The sequence below is a fragment of the Lacerta agilis genome, chromosome 16 (assembly GCF_009819535.1).
Source record: "Lacerta agilis isolate rLacAgi1 chromosome 16, rLacAgi1.pri, whole genome shotgun sequence".
NCBI classification, from domain to species: Eukaryota; Metazoa; Chordata; class Lepidosauria; order Squamata; family Lacertidae; genus Lacerta; species Lacerta agilis.
Window position 1 is genome coordinate 35,966,899 of NC_046327.1, and position 17,973 is coordinate 35,984,871.

The 17,973-nt window shown below is 45.8% G+C and overlaps 1 protein-coding gene and 1 pseudogene across 1 annotated transcript in view; one reads left to right on the top strand and one right to left on the bottom strand.

The window, feature by feature from the left end:
- Positions 1 to 3,024: 3,024 nt before the first annotated feature.
- Positions 3,025 to 3,533, top strand: LOC117060951 (annotated as a pseudogene).
- A 180-nt stretch (positions 3,534 to 3,713) lies between these two features.
- The window catches only part of WNK3 (WNK lysine deficient protein kinase 3), an 80,150-nt gene continuing 65,890 nt past the window's right edge, over positions 3,714 to 17,973 (bottom strand). Inside the window, 8 exon segments of the mRNA XM_033173878.1 lie at positions 3,714 to 4,622; positions 6,228 to 6,430; positions 7,968 to 8,069; positions 8,528 to 8,739; positions 10,779 to 11,239; positions 15,545 to 15,660; positions 16,047 to 16,275; positions 17,012 to 17,862. Of these exon segments, the coding sequence (XP_033029769.1) occupies positions 4,293 to 4,622; positions 6,228 to 6,430; positions 7,968 to 8,069; positions 8,528 to 8,739; positions 10,779 to 11,239; positions 15,545 to 15,660; positions 16,047 to 16,275; positions 17,012 to 17,862 (2,504 nt within the window). The 3' untranslated portion in view covers positions 3,714 to 4,292.

The window sequence follows — 17,973 nt, forward strand, 5'->3', positions numbered from 1 at the left end:
AAAACCCAACATATAAAACATACCAAATATTTTTTCCTGTTTTGTCAAATGTACATTTCAGTGCCTCTCTCCGTTTTCTAGACTGTGGTTCACTCAGGTCTCCCCAGCTGCAGAGATGGGAGTCGGGCCAGGTTTGCCTATTTCCTCCGAAGTTTGACGGTGATGTGAGAAGAAGCATCACTGCCCACTGTGCACTGATTCGCCACCCCCTCTATTGTCACCGATGGTCAAATAGGCTTTGGTTATGTTTCAAAATCCCACAAACACATGTTTAACCAAAGAATTGTGGGACAGGAAAAAAAATCACGCACACTAAGGGCAACAGTGGCTCCATCACATCCTGGTATAGACTTATCCTCCAATTTCTGGCCACATATGGCAGGAAACCAGATGTTACAAAGTACACATGGCAGCTGCTGAAAACAGTAGCCCCACATACTTTTCAAGAAGAATATGTGAGCACAATGATGTCACATCACATGTTCCTTTGCCAGAGGTTATGGGGAAGAGGAGGAGAGGGGTGGCGGTTCTTTGGGGCAACAACCACTCACCCTACATAATCCTTAATTCCACCCTAGCTTTTAATGGCACAGACAGTGGTGCAAGCACTGGCGAACATAGGTTACTTCATGACCACCATTTTCTTTCCATTATCAGAAGTGAGACAGACAAACAAACAAACCATGTCAGGATTTGCAAAAGGGAGCCCCATATTGTCAAATGTGAAGCAATGGCTCTGGGAACTCCGAGCAGCATGGAATGGTCAGATGGCTCAATGCACAAGACACAACATGAGATTTACAACAATAAGCAGGAAACCTTGATTGGACCAATGGAACCCTGACACATGAACACCAGTGTTCAAGGACACATGCTTGCCATTTGCACTGTGCACGTCTGCCACAATAAACACTGGTGTACCACTGGTGTACCCAAGGCACACTCAATTGCTGGGGGGAATAAGGCCCTCTACCATTTCCTAGCAGATTTGTGTTTTCAAGGCTTTCAAGTCGGCTAACTTGGCAACAGTTTTCAAATACAGCACACAATTCCATGCTTTCCTACAAGTTATCCTAACTAGAAAACATGTATTTGTAGTCAAAGTGTCCATTTTAAAAGAGATAGCAGGGGAACATTTTAAAAAAAAACAACCAAACAGAATTGTGTTTCTATTTTGCAAAAAGAAAGAAAAAATACATAACACTGTTCTCTTAGTTCTTCAAACTGAACCCCCACCCCAAAGCATATACAGTATAATTCAGCTGCTGCAGATCCTAATGAGAGATGCAGCAATGCACTGTTTAAACATCATCAAACTTCAAAAGACTAGAACTATTTTTTTTGACTTTCCAGTAAAAATCTGAAAAGATTACTAAAGATTATCTATCACAAGGCACTGCAAATCTTTGCAGGCAGAACAAGGAGGCTGCATAATGCATGGGAAACAGGATCTTTTGTTCATGGTGGGGAGGGAATAGCCACAAAACTTCCAGAGGCTCCCAAATTCACGTGAGCTTCAAGTGTCCCTTTGAGAGGCTGAGTTCAAACAAGTAGCTTGTCTCTGCAGCTACTCCAAAAAAGGGGTGGGTGGGATTACAGGAAGGCCCAAACCAAAGTACTCTGATTTATTTAATCCCATCATTTTAAACAGGATTTATCTAGTTGAAGTCCAAATAACTTTACTGTAGAGAGATACAGCCTCCCTCCTCTTCATTCTCTAAATATTCATCAGCAAAGCAAGCCAGCTTCCATGTTCAACAACACTGCAAATCTCTTACAGCACTCCGAAGACAAACATTTAACTTTGTTAATTCAAAGTGAACCAGAACTTTGAAATATCAGCTCCCTGGCATATCAGTCCAGATATGTCAAGGGAGAAAACAGGTCAAGGTGTGCATCAGGAATATATTTCAAAGATTTTGGGGTCCAAAGAAATCAACTGCTACATGAAATATTACCTTGAAAAAAAGACTATAAGACTCAGTAAATTAAGACCTCCATAGTCTATGGCCCAGTTCGCATGTAACATTAAATAATAGTTTAAAATAAACTATGGTTTAAAGCACAGGACTATATCATGCAGGGGAGGAAACAAGCCAGAGTCTGGTTTGTGATGTGTGAATTCGGTTTGTGGTTTGTTTCCTCCAGACAAATCACGTGGTAAGCCAAGAATAAACCTTGGCTTCTATTCTCTGGGCAGGGAAAAAAAAAACCATAAGTGAGGATTCACATGTCACATCATGACAAATCAGCCTCTGCCTTACTTCCTGGCGCCGCAGTCAGGAATGGGGGAAGAGCAAGGTACTCATGTAGACTAAACCATAGTTTAAACTATAGTGCAACGTTGTGTTGCCCTTGGCCCAATTAGGTCAATGTAATTGACTTAGTCTCCTGCAGAGATGAACTTGCAAGCATGGTCCTTATAGAACAGCTGAAATATAATTTATAAAATAAGGGGGTTACGTGAGGTACAAGACTCCAGCAGGAAATGGCCTTTCATGCATGTAACCTATTCAGCATAGTTTTAGATCTCTTGCTATTTTTGAACACGCACATTTTCCTCTTTAAGTCAGAAAACCAGAAAGCCTGTCACAGCGGACCCTGGCACTACTTTCTTGCCATCATACATGCATGTACAACCTACTCAACTTTCAAAAGTTCTCGGTAAAGATGGGACTTCTTAATCTTGGCAGTAGGTGATCAAAGCACAGCAAAAACTTAGGTATTTTATGCTGCAAGAGACAACACTGATAAAAAGTAGGAGCATCTATCCATTCAAATCCACTGTAAGGCAGTCAACTCGATGCAAAACTCTGTGCACATGACCCTGTTCCAAGCATAACTTTCAGTCCTCAAAACTGTGTGAAGTATGGATCACAAAAGAGAGGCAAAGGGGTGAGATGGGAGATGTTTCTAAATACCCTTTGGCTATTTCCCACTCTGTTCCCACCCTTTCTGCAGCTTCCTCTCCTCCACAACAAATCAACTGCAAAATAAACTTTTAAAAAGCGACATCCCCGGGAGGAGACTGCGGCCAAGATGGCGGAAGTGGAGCAGAAGAAGAAGCATACTTTCTGGAAGTTCACCTATTGGGGTGTTGATCTGGACCAGCTCCTTTGACATGTTCTATGAACAGCTGATGCAGCTGTACAGCGCCCGCCAGCGTCGGCGGCTCAACCGTGGCCTGCGCCGCAAGCAGCACTCCCTCCTCAAGCGGCTGCGCAAGGCCAAGAAAGAGGCCCTGCCCATGGAGAAGCCAGAGGACAGAGGTGGTCAAGACCCACCTGCGAGATATGATTATCCTTCCGGAAATGGTGGGCAGCATGGTTGGCGTGTACAATGGGAAGACCTTCAACCAGGTGGAAATCAAGCCTGAAATGATTGGCCACTACTTGGGAGAGTTCTCCATCACTTACAAGCCCGTTAAGCACGGCCGACCTGGAATCGGGGCCACCCACTCCTCTCGGTTCATTCCTTTGAAGTAAGGGGATTTGGGAAGAGTTGTGTCTCTCGTGTAAATAAAATGGTTTCCCCCCCCAAAAAAAGCGACATCCCCCCAAACTCAAGTACTACGTTTAAGCCAACAGCCCCAAAGGATCCACTGAATGCCATGTGCGTAAGAGGATTGAGCTGCCATTATATAAACAGCTGTACTAAATTGCTCAGGAACAACAAGCCTTTCAGTAATAGGTAATAGGTGGCATTTGTGTCTCTTCCTTCAATGGTCCTCCAACTGTAAAAGGCCTGTCACTTGGGGTAGGAGAGGAGAGAATTTAAGACAGGATCCAGTGGCAGCAAATCTTTCTACAAATAAAATCTGCCCCCCCCCCGTCAATGAAAGCTGCCAATGAAACTAGGCAGAAATATAAAATTAAAAGAGGATCCAAAGTGTCACTTTCTCTGCTGCTCCCACTCCTTCAGTAAATTAACTCAAATTCCAGTATGTGAACAATTTAAAAAGGGTTACTATCAGCCTCAAAAACTCAAGGGACCTGGGGCCAGAATGACAGGGAAGGGTCATTATTAAGCAGCACATGGGCATGCTGTCCATCTCAGGAACAATGAGATGCACAGGCCAAAGCTCTCTCAAGTATGATATTAAAAAAAAAAAAATCCCCCCAAAGAATATTATATCAAGTATTCAAATAAGAGAATGCAAAGGCAATCTCCCACCACATTGCTGCTCTGGGGAATTCACCCCAAAATCCAGGCCGCAGAATGCAAGGCAGAGGAATGGAATCATGAGTTATAGGCACAGTCCCCATATCGATCATCCTTTTAGCCATCCGCCTTCATTTGGGACTTGGGGGGATGGGAGCTGGGTTTTGTACAGGTGATGCTGGAAAGGCTGGCATGCTTATCCCTGGCTGAAATGGTCCCACAGGCTGGGCAGGGACAACAACAGACTGCTGGGCTGTCCCTGAAATGCCCACCCATTGCACTGGGTAAGTTGTCCCTGTCATGGTGTTATACTGGCATACGTGGGGTACTCCATATGGCGATAGTGTGCCAGAAAAGGGGGACAGGGGAAGTCCTTGGGGTAAAGCAGCTGGTACGGTCCCTCGGATCTGGGAAAGCGAGGAAATCCATGTGGACGTGTAGCCCACTGTAGATGTTGTCGTCTTTAAAAACAAAAGAAACAAACTATTATTATTATTATTATTATTATTATTATTATTATTATTATTATTAAAAATTGTATACTGCCCTATACCTGCAGGTCTCAGGGCAGTTACAACAAAAAATCACAATATAAAAACACAAAATACATAATAGCAACAAAAACAACCCAATAACCACCCCGCCCCCGCCCCCCACATTTTAAAAGGGCATTGGACGTCAATCAGCCAAAGGCCTGGTTAAAAAGGAAAGTTTTTGCCTGGCGCCTAAAGGTGTATAATGAAGGTGCCAGCCAAACCTCCATGGGGAAAGCATTGCTCAAATGGGGAGCCACTGCAGAAAAGGCCCGTTCTCATGTTGCCACCCTCTGGAGCTCTTATGGAGGAGGCACATGATGAAAGGCTTCAGAAGATGATCTCAGGGTCCAGGTAGGTTCATATGGAAAGAGGCACTACTTAAAATGAGAGGAAGTCACTGCTTCAGTGGATTCTCTGCTGTATCTTCCTAACAAAGGAGCACAGGAGAGGATTGAAATGTAGGGAGTGAAACAACTCAACCCTGCTAGTGGCTAAGAAGTCAAATGAGGACTAAGGAGACCCAGGTTCAAATCCTCAAGCAGTCATAAAGTTAACTGAGTGGCACTGGGTCAATCATCATCTCTCAGCTGAACTTATTACACAGTGTCATTCTGAGGATAAAATGAGGAGAGCAGCCTGAACTCTGCTGAGCTCCTTAAAGGAAAGGCAGGAGCCAAATATAATAAATCAATCCTCATGATCACCATGAAAACTAAAAGCCTGGATTTTTCCAGTCTAACTGAACTAGAGATGGCTCTCAAGATGGTAACATTTCCAACTGTTGCAGAGACTCTTAAGAGGTGGGTAGACACACAAGGATGTTCCTTTCAGATCTTTATCTCTGTTCCAGGCCTTATAAAAGTTTCTAGGGAGAAGCTACTCTTTTTAGACACCTGCTCCCAGTTCTGCATCCTAGAACTGATTTGGTGCCTGTGTCCCCATTCCTCCATCCGTCCATCCTTCTGCTGCTTCCCAGGTCCATTAATGCAGCGGGGGGCGGAGGGGGGGGGAGAGCTTCTACAAATCTTTGGTTTAGATCATGTGTAGGCAAACTAAGGCCTGGGGGCCGGGTGCGGCCCAATCGCCTTCTAAATCCAGCCCACGGACGGTCTGGGAATCAGCGTGTTTTTACATGAGTAGAATGTGTCCTTTTATTTAAAATGCATCTCTGGGTTATTTGTGCAGCATAGGAATTTGTTCATTCCCCCCCCACACAAGGTCTGAGGGACAGTGGACCAGCCCCCTGCTGAAAACGTTTGCTGACCCCTGGTTTAGATCCACTCTGCTAGTCCTGAGTGAAGTCTTGGAGATTAAACCTAGGAGCAACCCTCTCTCCTCCCCTTCCTGAAGAGGTGATAATCCTGAGTACACATGGACTCTAGCTATTACACATAGTGCCTCCCCATAACGCCTGGGTTGTGAAAATGATTAAGTGGGGGTGGGGAGCAAGGTCACCCCCAGCAGGCCAACCGCTAAGGTATCTCAGCTTGCACAAGTTCACACCTTTATATGAAATTCCACCCCCCTCACCTCATATACTTTGCTCCAGCTGTCGGAGTCCAGCCGATGCTTGTTCTGTTTGATCTGGTTGAGACTTGGCTTGATAAGGGAGTTCCCCACCTTTTCTTTTGTCCAGTCGTCCACCAGTTTGTGCAAGTCATCTGTGAACATCCCTTTCTTACTGGCCGTAGTCTGCTGACAAGAAGCAGTGCTGCTGACGATGCAGAGCTGGTCTAAGGAAGTGGGAAATGTTTTAAAGCACATTACAGAAAGCTGAAACAATCCATAAAAATAGGATGTGCCGTTTGGGTCTCTTCCCACAGGGGCTGGTGTGGGTACATGTGCCCCAGAGTGGAGCGTGCGCGGGGGGAGGGTGAACGAAGCCCTCACCCAGCCTACACCACCAATGCTGCTGGAGTGACCTCCCCCTGCCACCAAGTGGGGCTGCACTGCACCCCTGCCACCTGCAGCCCTTGGCAGGCGCAACACACATGTACCCTAAGGGCGCACTCACACTGCCTTCCAGCTCTGCACCGCTGAGCAATGCTGCAGGGCTCTGTGAGGAGGATGCAACACGCATGCACCCCGAACAGGGAAGGGCACACGTCTGTTGCGTCTTCCTGCCACAGTCCTGCGGCATCGCAAATTGGCGCTGGGCTGGCAGGACGGTGAGAAGCAAAATGCCCGCCCCAATGTGCCCGAGATCACTGCCCCTCTGGCCCTACCCACGCAACGCCACTGGGAGAGGGGAAGAGCAATCATGAGAGGCAGGACCGTGGTGCTGAACTTCAAAAAGTACATATTTCCGTAGCAAAGAAAGTCAGATTTGCACTCTGAGTAAGCCTTGCCACTTCAACAGATTTGCATATATAAGCTTATTTTATTTTATCTCCAAATGTAGGTTGCCGTTTAATTTAGATTTGCTTTTAAATCAATGACAGGAGGAGCAGGGGGAGGGAAAAACAAGGGGATTTAGGTTAGGTGGCCTGGCCATAAAGTTTAGCACAGGAAATGGTAGCTGGTTGTGAAGGAGGGAGCTAGGTAGGTCAGTCCTACCCAATGGTGGGAAGGTTTGCCCACAAGCTCCAGTTTCAGGGCTTCTGAATACATTAAACCTTTAAAGCACGCCCCCCCTCAAATAATTCTGACACTGTAGTTTACCCCTCACAGTTACAATTGACAGCAGCCATTAACAAACTATACTGCTCAGAATTTTTTGAGAAGAAAAACGTGTTTTAAAGGTTTAGCCTGTGTTACTGCCTTGTTATTTCCCAGATTCTCAGCTTCACCATTTACACAGCATCAACACTAGATTGTTTGACAGGATGAGCAGAAACAAATGAACTGGAAAGAGGTGCATCCCCCAAACACTCGAAGATTGGAAGCTACAGAGTTTTGCGATCTTCTGCAATGCCTCTTGGGGGATGCACATGTATTGAAGTATGTGTCCCTTTTCAAACTCTAGATGTTTACGGCAAAGCACTGTATAAAATAAGAATCACCTCTCAGTCATGACAGCTAGAAACTTGTTTTTACAATCTCTCTCTCTCTCTCTCTCTCTCTCTCACACACACACACACACACATATTGAACACAATGCTAGCTATCAGATTCTGTGTTTGCATGGTGAAGTTGCAGAGATGTGAAAATTATTAGCCTGCAAAATATACATCTGCAATCCACAGACCTACAATGGAGTGGTGGTGTCATCTAGCAACAGGAAGGTAAGGCATTGGCATTTCAGAAGAGAAGAATGAAATGTGCAAATACCTTGGCTAGTCTCTGCTTGTGAACAGCTCTGGTGCAGCAAATGGGCCTGAATGCTCAACTGATAGTCTATCACAGAGGCAGCAGTGGTAGCACAACAGCATTCTGTAACAGCGAATGAAAGTTGGGGGCGGGGGGAAGCACACAATTAGAGGTAACAAAACTATGGGGTGGGAATGGAGAAGATGACAAACGAATGGATCTGTACCCAAGGGTAATATTTACAAAGCTGTCTCAGGGATTTGGGCACCCAACTAGTGACTATTGTCAAGAGATTTTTGAAAAGTTCAGCTCACCAGGGCAAAACATACAAAGGAAAGTGGCAATGGGGAAGCTCTCTAGACTTTTGCTGCATCACGTGTAATGAGCCAACAAGGAAATAATATAGAATTCCCATGGCAAAGAATGCAAAGTGAAAAGGAAAACTTATCTTGTGAACCAGACTCTTTCATGCATTCGTGAACTTTGGACTTTTCTTCTACATTAAGAAGGAACCCTTCAGCTTTGACAATTCCCTACTCCGGCACCCATATTCTGAACCACCTCCCACTCCCATCTCTTACCAGGAGCAACAATGCCATTGTCAACATGCGACAGAGACTGTGGCCTGCTACGCAGCTTGCTTTTGAAAGACTTGGGCCGGCGTGGAGACGACAGTTGCAGGGACATGTCAGAGGATTCTGACCTGCTATCTTTGATGGAGCGGAGCCGTTCATACAACTCCTGCAGCTCCCTGTTCTGTTGAGCCTGAAGGTTCACTACCTCCTGAATGTGTCTACACAGAAGAGGAACAGAACAAAGCCTTAGGACAAAGACAAGCCCTGGCCTACTCTATACCCCCTCAGAAGCCACTAGATGCAGGCAAAGGGTGATGGACCAGCTGTGAGACTTTCAGCCCAGGGAACAGGCAGAGACTTTGATTGTGCCAAGGCTCAGGGTTAGCAGCTCATTTACTTTCTCCTCACTCACATGGGTTGCTGTGGGAGGGGTGGGCCAAAAGGACTTCTTGGCACATGCAGTGCTCCTCCTGGTTGGCTCAACAGTTCCTAAGTCTGCCCCCCCCCCACTTGTAGCATTGGATTGTACTCTTTATTGAGACCTGGAACACACAGCATGTGAAACTTAAGCTGCTCCGCAGGGGAGGGGTTTCTCCTGCAGTCCATGTGTTCCTGGTATATATGACTATGGACTCAGCTAGACTGACAAAGAAAAAGCATTTTATATGCATTGTATATGCGATCTGACACTGTGACACCAGATGGCGCTGTGGAGTCCTGTCTTTCCCTACCGGATTTCCCTGTATGAGTTTGCAACGCATTTAACTGAATCGCTTCTTTGACGTGTCTCGATCCAGCATATGTCTTGAAACTGAGGGAAGCCAATGTCCCATAAGGTATCTGCTTCCTGTTTGCTGCTATGGCTAAATAGTTAGGGGACCCTTCTGTGGCGTCTCCAGTATGGGTTCATGTGCATGAGCTCCCTGTCTTTCGCCTCTGCAATGACTATTGCTGGCTCAGGCATACTAAAAGTGCATGGGGGTCATATTCCCTTTGTTGGGGCTTGCTCTTGCATCTCTCGTTTCCCAACCATGTTCCCTACACTGTGAGTTACTGGAGGCTGCTGCTGTCAATGTGTGGGTGTGGCCCCTCTTGGGCCTATCCCCCTCCCCTTTCCCCAAGAGGCAAAATGCTCCTTTTCTCCTTTGGAGGGCTTGATATCTCGTCCCTTTGCAGGCATTCTCCCAAGGCAGCAGTTCGGATGTTGTGTTACATGGCTTCTCTTTCCTTTCTTTTGTGTTGTGAAGAAAAACAGTACTTGTCAGCAGTGTGCAGTGTAAGAGGAAATGGGCGCCTCTGTTTAGGGATGCCCGCGGCTCTTGGTCACTCACACAGCGGAAGGTGCTGGGACATCATTGTATATTTGGCAGACTGCATGTTGCGGGTGGGGCAGGGGTGCCTCTATGTCAGCATGAGTCAGTTGGCTCTGTCTGGTGGCCATAGGGCATTTCCGTGACTTCGCTACATTGGCCACAATTAAATGTTCAAGTGCAGGTGGCGTTGCCATGGCTGCTGGAGGTGGAGCTGCTGCTGTGCCACCCTACTCTTTTCAGAGCCACGTGTCCCCCACCCGCCTTCTGTGGTGGGCAAGGGTTGGATATGGCAAATGTTGTGCCAGTGTAGTGGCAGCATCTCTGTCCCCCTAGGGTACTAGAGGATACGGTTGCTCTGCCCTACTTCTACTTAATATATCACACATCTATAGTAAGGCCTGCAGTGTTTAACAGGTTCACCTAGACTGATGTATTAATTAACTTTTTTGCTTGATTAAAAAGCTGCCCTTTGTTAACAAGGCAAAATATTTTGTAAGGTAATTATTTGTAAAGTAAGTACTTACAACTCTCTGGCTGAAAGTTCCTTCTTAGAAGAGGCATTGCTCCTTCTCTCACCCAGAAGGGAAGGCCACTTCTAAGATTAAGACTACTATGAGGCAAGTATACATAATCTAAAAAGAAGAAATAATGACCCCCCTTTCAGAATTAGTTTCCTTCATATGTAAATTTATGTAGATTCAGTTACATTGATTGGTTGTATGACAGATCACCTGAGAATTCCTTCCTCAAATGGCCATCCAATCTGGCTTGGAATCATCTGGAAGTAGCAGACCCAGACCCAGAAGGTTTGTGATATTATCTAACCTCAAAATCAAAAAATGAACGTAAAGTCTTACTCTGCTCCACCCTTTCCACATTTCAGTCCCTTGTTATAATGAGAACCTTGACGAATATGTTACAAGGCCCCATTTTAGTGCCCTTACTTCTCCCGCAAACGCTGCAGCTCCACCTTCAGGTCCTCATCTTCAATCTCAGACTCATCATCGCTGCTCATTGGGGAAGAGGGGGAGTAAAAGAGTGAACTGCGCCTCTTTATGTGGGTGCCATCCCTCTCCTCTTGTGACTGCTGGCTTCGCTCCCAGCCCTCCAGGCTACCACCCATGGGGGCAGAAAGTTCACTGTCAGAGCTAGGCTGCTTCCGCACAAAACTGCCTTTGGCCCATGGCTCTGAGAAGGACTGCATCCTGCTAGCGATAGCAGAGTTCTCCTCCAGGTCCCGCTGCTCAGGGGTGGTAGGGGATGCATCTGTTTCACCCATGGCACCAGCCAACATAGCAATTTCTCCTTTTCTGGGAGCCTCTTCTTCTGGACCAAGTTCTGAGGAAGGCGGCATCTCACAGGGTTCACTTTCTGAACCACCTGAAGCCTGTGGCACTGTGATGACCTGAAGCACACACAGAGAAAGAGAGAGGCAGAGAGGGAACGTTAGCTGAGTAGGTTCCCTTCTATAGAAAAGTTGGCCTAGTGTGGGGCAGAAAAATGGCCAGGATTTGGTCCCCAATGAATATTTTTTTACAACTGCAAGCCCAGGCAGCAGCTCCCACTTTGATATCTTCAACATGACACACTTGTACAACTGGGCCTCAGATTGTAGTTAAGAGTGGAGGAGGAATGAGAAGGGCAAGGAGCCAGGATTCTTGGGGTTTCATTTCCTTAGTTGGATTTTTAACCTACTTTATATCCAAAAGCTTAACCCGGGGAAAACATACATTTATAACAATATCATTTAAAATAGATTTAAAATATGAAATATTTAAAATATTGCATATATATTTTTAAATGTTCAACCACATCTTGCACAAATAAAAAGGTTTTGTGTATGTCAGCCTAAGAAGCTACTAAATGCACACAAAAGCTTTGACTTACATGACCTAAATAGGAGAGCAAATTCCTATCTTCCATTCAGAAAAAGGGGGAAACAGTGTATCATGTCATGCCAAGAGAGACCTGGACTACAGGGACATAAATGTCATCTGACCCTACTGCTAAAAAAAAACCCACACCAAACAAAGAATAAACTCCCCTCACCCAATGTATTAAATATCTATGAAGAAAGGACTTCAAAGAGAAAATACCAGAAAGACTAAGAAAACTGTCAATTAATATTCAGCTTCATAGATTTCTTTAAAAACTAATTTGAATTAGTATGCATTAATATGCCTTGCAAAGGCCTGCTAGGAGATCCTATAGGAACTGCAGCAAAACTATCCACAGTCAGTAAAAAACTGAGTGGTTTTATAAGGACTGCAACACATTGAGGGGGAAACAGAAAGAATGAGAGACAGACAGGAGAAAAATGTACCGCACAGCCCTTTTCATTATCTGAAAAGAACCCATAGCCACTGGTAACTCCTCTTTCAGACAATTTTTTACTAAGAGCTGTTTATCATAGGTAGTCCCCTCTAGTATTTGGACAACACTCCCTTGACTCATCTGGTCAAGCATTCTGCCACCTCTGAGACTGCTTGTTGCAGGATTTTCTCTAGTCACTGCAGGTAGGCAGACAGTTCCTCTCATCACCTTTGCATGTCGCTATGAAAGCTATAGATAAGTTCCTCAGCACTTTTCATACTCCCAAATGTAGATTCCAAAGCTTCTAAATATTCATGTACCCTGATTTGGGAGGCTACCTCTCTGGTAGGCCGAGTACGATACCTGTTGCAAGCCACACGTATTGCCAGAACACGGCTCAAGGCTCAGGGGAAGCTGACTGTAGCAGACACACTTACTGGTAGCACAGAGTCACAATAGGCAAGTCAGGGGTTTTTCAGGACCCTGGACAGAGCACCACAGATGGTGCTGGCTCATGTGCTCGCATTTACACACAAGGAGAACTGTTGCCTCAGCAGAGTGTAGAGGCTGGCTGATCTGGTATTGTTCACACTCCCTCTGAGGAACAGGAAGTGTTTTCAAAAGGCCACTGCCCAATTCTGCAGCCTTTGCCTCCTACTTTATGCAACAGTGAGGACTGTACTGGGCATGTGTCATCTGAGTCCAAGCAGCGGCGGAGCAAGGAGGCGGGGGGCAGGCCACCCCGGGTACCGCCCGGGGGGGGCGACACTCGGGCCGGCCCCCCGCCCCTGTGATCAGCGCCGCCGGCGCACAGCAACTTTTAAGGCTGCAGTGCATGAACAGCAGCACAGCGTCTGTGCTGTTGTTCGCATGCTGCAGCCCATGGAAGGGGTGCCGGCCGCTCGCGCCCGCCATCTTGGGTGGACATGCACAGTCCACCCGGGATACGGTGCGCGCGCGTTAGGGAGCAGCACCCCGCCCCCAGGGGGGTGCCCCTGCTTTGCCGCCCCAGACGGCAAAGCGGCTTGCTACGCCCCTGAGTACAAGGAGTCTGGCAAGACCTTGCAGCCTGAAAGGTTGTAGAGTGGGAAATGATCCCACCCCAAGTGGTGCCTCCACCTCCTTTATGACTTCCTTTGAGCCTAAGGGTGACTGAGGCAGAGAATGTGATGAGCACCTCCTTTTTTCAATCTCTAGTACTTGTCAGTCCTACATCAGTGCTGTAACATGCTTGAGTCATGCATCAAGTGTCTTCCTCCCCAATCCCTGGGTAACATGTACACAGGGGACCCTCAGTTTTCAATAAAGAGTAGCTTCAGGAAGGTTTTAGCATCCTCCCCAATATCTTCCCCACAATATGTATCATTGCAGCACTGGGAGCACTGGTTTCAAAGTAAAAACTGCCAGACCAGGCTGTAAAGGTCCCTGCATGGCTGCAAGAGTATTCTCCTATTGCTCTAGAAAGTATACAAGGTTTTTCCTCCCAGTAACTACATTTTGTATTGAATATACTTTTAATGACTGCTAAGCGTCCAGATTCAGTTTGGTGTATACACAATTGTCCCGCAGGGTGTGTCATTCAGGCAATGTGCCTTCCCACCTAAAAAGCAACCAACTCAACCTTGTACTGTCTCAAAGTTTCAGAGCCTTGCATAGATTTCCCCCCCCTACACCTGCATCACAATCTTCAGATCTCTGTTGACCAATGTCTATATGGCGCAATGCTTTCTTGGTGTCATGACCCCAATCCCAGACTCTTGCACTACCCTGAGAAAGATACAGATGAGGAAATAATACATGCTGCTCTAATTAGAGGGGCCCTCAGCATCTCTCCCTGGGCTCTCCTGGCCCAACAACGTAGCTCTCAACCTTCCTCAAACAATGGACCTCCAATAATATTGATATCCCTTCCTTGGCACAGGAATCAGTGCTTGCAGAATAGGACGAGGCCCTTTGAGGCCAACTATCTTGCGAGCCTAGTTTACGCCTCGGATGGTCCTAGCTCTCTGCTTTCCAAAACTCAGCCAGCAGGGCTACTGGGGATTTCCCAGGGTCCTGGCTGGCTTAGGCAATCTGTAATTATTTCCCCCCTGCTAGAAAGTTGTAGGAGTTATCTTCATTTACACAACTTTTGGCTCAAGCCCCCACTCAGGAAAATTTGCACCTCAATTTGTCTATTTGGGTAAAGGCTTCCCCCTCTCACAGATCTGAGATGCAGTAAAAATGAAAGTATTTAATCCAATTACAAAAAAGAAAGAAAGAACAGCATGAAAAACTGGCTGCTTTGTCTAATATCCTGTACACTCTGCTTACGGGGTGACCTTTAATGGAAAGCATTGTAAGATACATGGCTTGCTCCACAGTGATGATCTGACTGGTGTGTGGGTTTGTGGGTGGGGAGATGTTTCTCATATCCAGTCAGCAAACTGAACAAGAGTAGATGGAAAGAAAGACCCATGTCAGGTAGGGATTTTAGCTTACTTAGCTCAGCTCAAAGCAGTGATAAAACTAAGATGACAACAGCTTCTTTACTCTTCATGAATCAGATTAGCAAAGCTTGCAATAGTACCAGCCTCTTCCTTTCAGAAGAGTCGCTCACAGTCCTTTAAAAGCTCTCACATCTGGAGGCTTTGCAGCAAAAGATTAGCTCTGAGCAGCAACAAACTATGTCCCTGGAAACCTCAGTAAAAATGATCTCTCCTTATTCTAGTATTTGTTTCTTGCCACTAGGTGGCTCCAATTTGGATACCTCTCATTCCCTGAAGTTTTATACCTCGAAGAGTATGAGTTGAGTCACAATATGAAGCTGTGACAAAGATTTGTTTCATAAATGCAAACTATAGATAAACTTGGCAAAAGCTGAAATTGTGGTTTTCACGATAAATGAAATAGTGGACTGAACATGCATTATATAACTCAAAATTGATGCATTTAGACCAATTATCCAAGCCCTTTACTGCTTTAATGCAACGAACAAGCCACAGCCAGAATGCAAATCTACAACAAAGCTGTGGCTCAAACTTCAGATTAAATCAAATGCTTTATCTAGTTAAAATAAGATGGCTCAAACCTACACCAGCTGCAAAAAAAAAAAAATCCAAATATGGGGGAATGCCAGCAAAACCTGGTCCAGGAGGAATGCCTAATAGTCAACATATCAAAAGAGTTGGCAGGACAATGGTAAAATTTGCCTTCATTTTGCCTCCGTCACTGTCATGTCACACACTCTCCCAGAAGGTTGTCCAGATGGGAATGTGGCCGTCAGCCTGAAGACGGTCCCCCACCCTTGAGCTCTTTTGAGCAAAGCAAGATAGGAATGAAAACAAACAGCGGAAGTAAGGCAATCAATGCATGCATATTTGGATTTACATGATTTTATGGATTGAATTATACACACCTGAAATCGGCCTCGCTGGAATGATCCAGCCACAGATTGACCAGGTGCTTTATTCTGCACTGTTGCATGCTCAGAGAGAGAAATCCAATCAGGAGCAACATCGCCAGTCATCTCCTCTGTTGTGTAATTTATTTTATTTTTGTCGAAGACGAACACAAAGAAAAAGAACACAGTCAGGCAAAGCTGGGACGCTGATAATACTAAAAAGCAACATTGCATTATAAAAAGAATGATTCTATTATACATGTAGGCTTTTTATTTTTTTGTATCTAAAGACCTACACTTCTATGTGGAATGAAAAAACTGGTTAATCAAACTGGAAAACAAAGTGGTGGTGGGTGAAATGTTACACAAATGAGTAAAGTAGCAAAAATGTATAAATGGAAGAGGGCAGGAAATGCTAAAAAAAAAAAAAGTAGGGAGAGAGAAAATAAAACAACCATACTTAAATAAATCAAAACAGATGTTACCTAGTCTAGATCCCTGACTGTAAGCACACTACCTTGCCGGACTTTTGATTTCTTGAAAAAGCTGGTCTGCCGTAGCCTGTATGCCCAGCTTTTTAATTTGCGAGTCCAGGATTTCTTGCTAATAGGGTTTTTGAGACTAGGGCAAGTAAAGCTTAGGCCAAAATATCCACCTCCTGCATGCAGGTGCACAGCTCCACCACTTGATGCTGAAGCAGGACAGGCCACAGGGTTCTCAGGAAATGAAGCCTCCGGGGACATCTCCTGAACAAAAGAAGTGGGTGGGGAAGGGGACAGAAGAAAGTGGTGTCTGAATAATGGCAAGGGGGAGTCTTGTGCTATACAAGTTGAACCTTAAATATTTTAGAGCAGGGGTAGCCAGCATATTGTTGGACTACCAACGCCCATCATCCAGAGCACTGGACACCCTGGCTGGGGTTGGTGGGAGCTGAGAGTCCAACAACATCTGCAGGACTCCTAGTTGGCTATCTCTGTTTTAGAGATTGCTTTCTTGCTGAGGGTTGCACATTCAAATCTGCAAGCTCAATTAAGTGCCTATTTTTAAAAAGATCAATTTGTCAGGTTAAAATAGCCAATGACAGGTTAGGAGGTTATATGTAACTGCTCAACAATTTTACAACGCCTTTCTCCAAATAGGACATTTCCAATTCTTAGCCCAAGTAGGGTCTAGTAAAGTTCAGTTCTGTATTAATATAGGCAAACTGTTGCTGTAAAAATATCATCTAACTCCCACCCTGTGCATCTCTCCCAGCACTGGTAACCCCCAGATACCAGCTCTTCATAAAGAACTCTATTCTAATAAAACAGTGAACCAGGACAAAATGTTGGGATAATATGCCTGAAAAGGAAACTTACCTCTCACTTGCCAGCACCCATTAAGCTAGCAAATAGGTTTGTACAGCCACCTAGCATAGCTACAGATTTCTTGTTTCAGGAAGAAAAGACTTCAACCCCAGCCTATCTCCCTGTCAGTACTCACATGCATACAGAGATCACTGGGAGCAGAGGTGATAGCACTGGGCTCCCTCCTCAGCACTGGCAAACTGTCTGGATGATCTGCAGATGGGATCAGCATAGCCTGGGGGTCTGAAAGCTTGGTGGGGCTTTGCTGGGTCTCTTGGGGGGAGATAGTGTCTGGTGCATCAAGAACTGGGCCAGGAAGAGTTTCTTCAGCAGACGAGGAGAATGGAGACTCCAATGCACTTTGTGTGTCTTTCTGGCTCTCAGGTGAAGTGCCCGACAAGCTGTGTTCCTGATACAGAAGCGTCCGCAGCTTCTCATCCAGAGTTTTGATGTTGTTGTCGACAAAGTCCATCTTAGGGGGGCCCTCACTGTCTGACTCCAGAGTGGATGCAAAGGGGGCACCTTCTTGTCCAGGGGTCTGAGCCAAAGCACTGGTCTGTTCTGTGCTCATCGTGTTATCTGCTTCCTCAGTGGCCGGGATGTGGCAGGTGGTTGGTCTGGGCACAAAGGCCTCAGTGGGCATACTTTGCTCTGCAATGCCAGATGTTGGATGGGGTGTATATGAAGGTAAGTGAGTTTCGTCAGCCTGGGTCTCTGCCTCTAAAGACTCTGGCCAAGCAGAAGAATCAGAAGCAGTAACATCATAATTGTCACCAGCAGTGGCAGACAGCAGCTTATCCATGCTGCCTTCCACTTGGTGAGGAATTGCTGACTGCTCAGTTTCCAATGTTTGGGGTTCAGATACCATACTGTCACTTAGCTCATTTGAGCTGGAAGAGGGGATCGTTCTGTGCTGGCTGCTGAGATTTTCCACAGCCTGTGGACAATCCTGGGGGTGATCTTCTTTGGTACTCTCCTTTATATGGTCTGAAAACACAAAGAGATAAAACTGTTGACAAATAATACCCTAGGGAAAGCTATGTTGCAGTATGGCCCTTTAGAAGGATAAAACCCCTGTTAACTGCGGAGAGTGCCCCT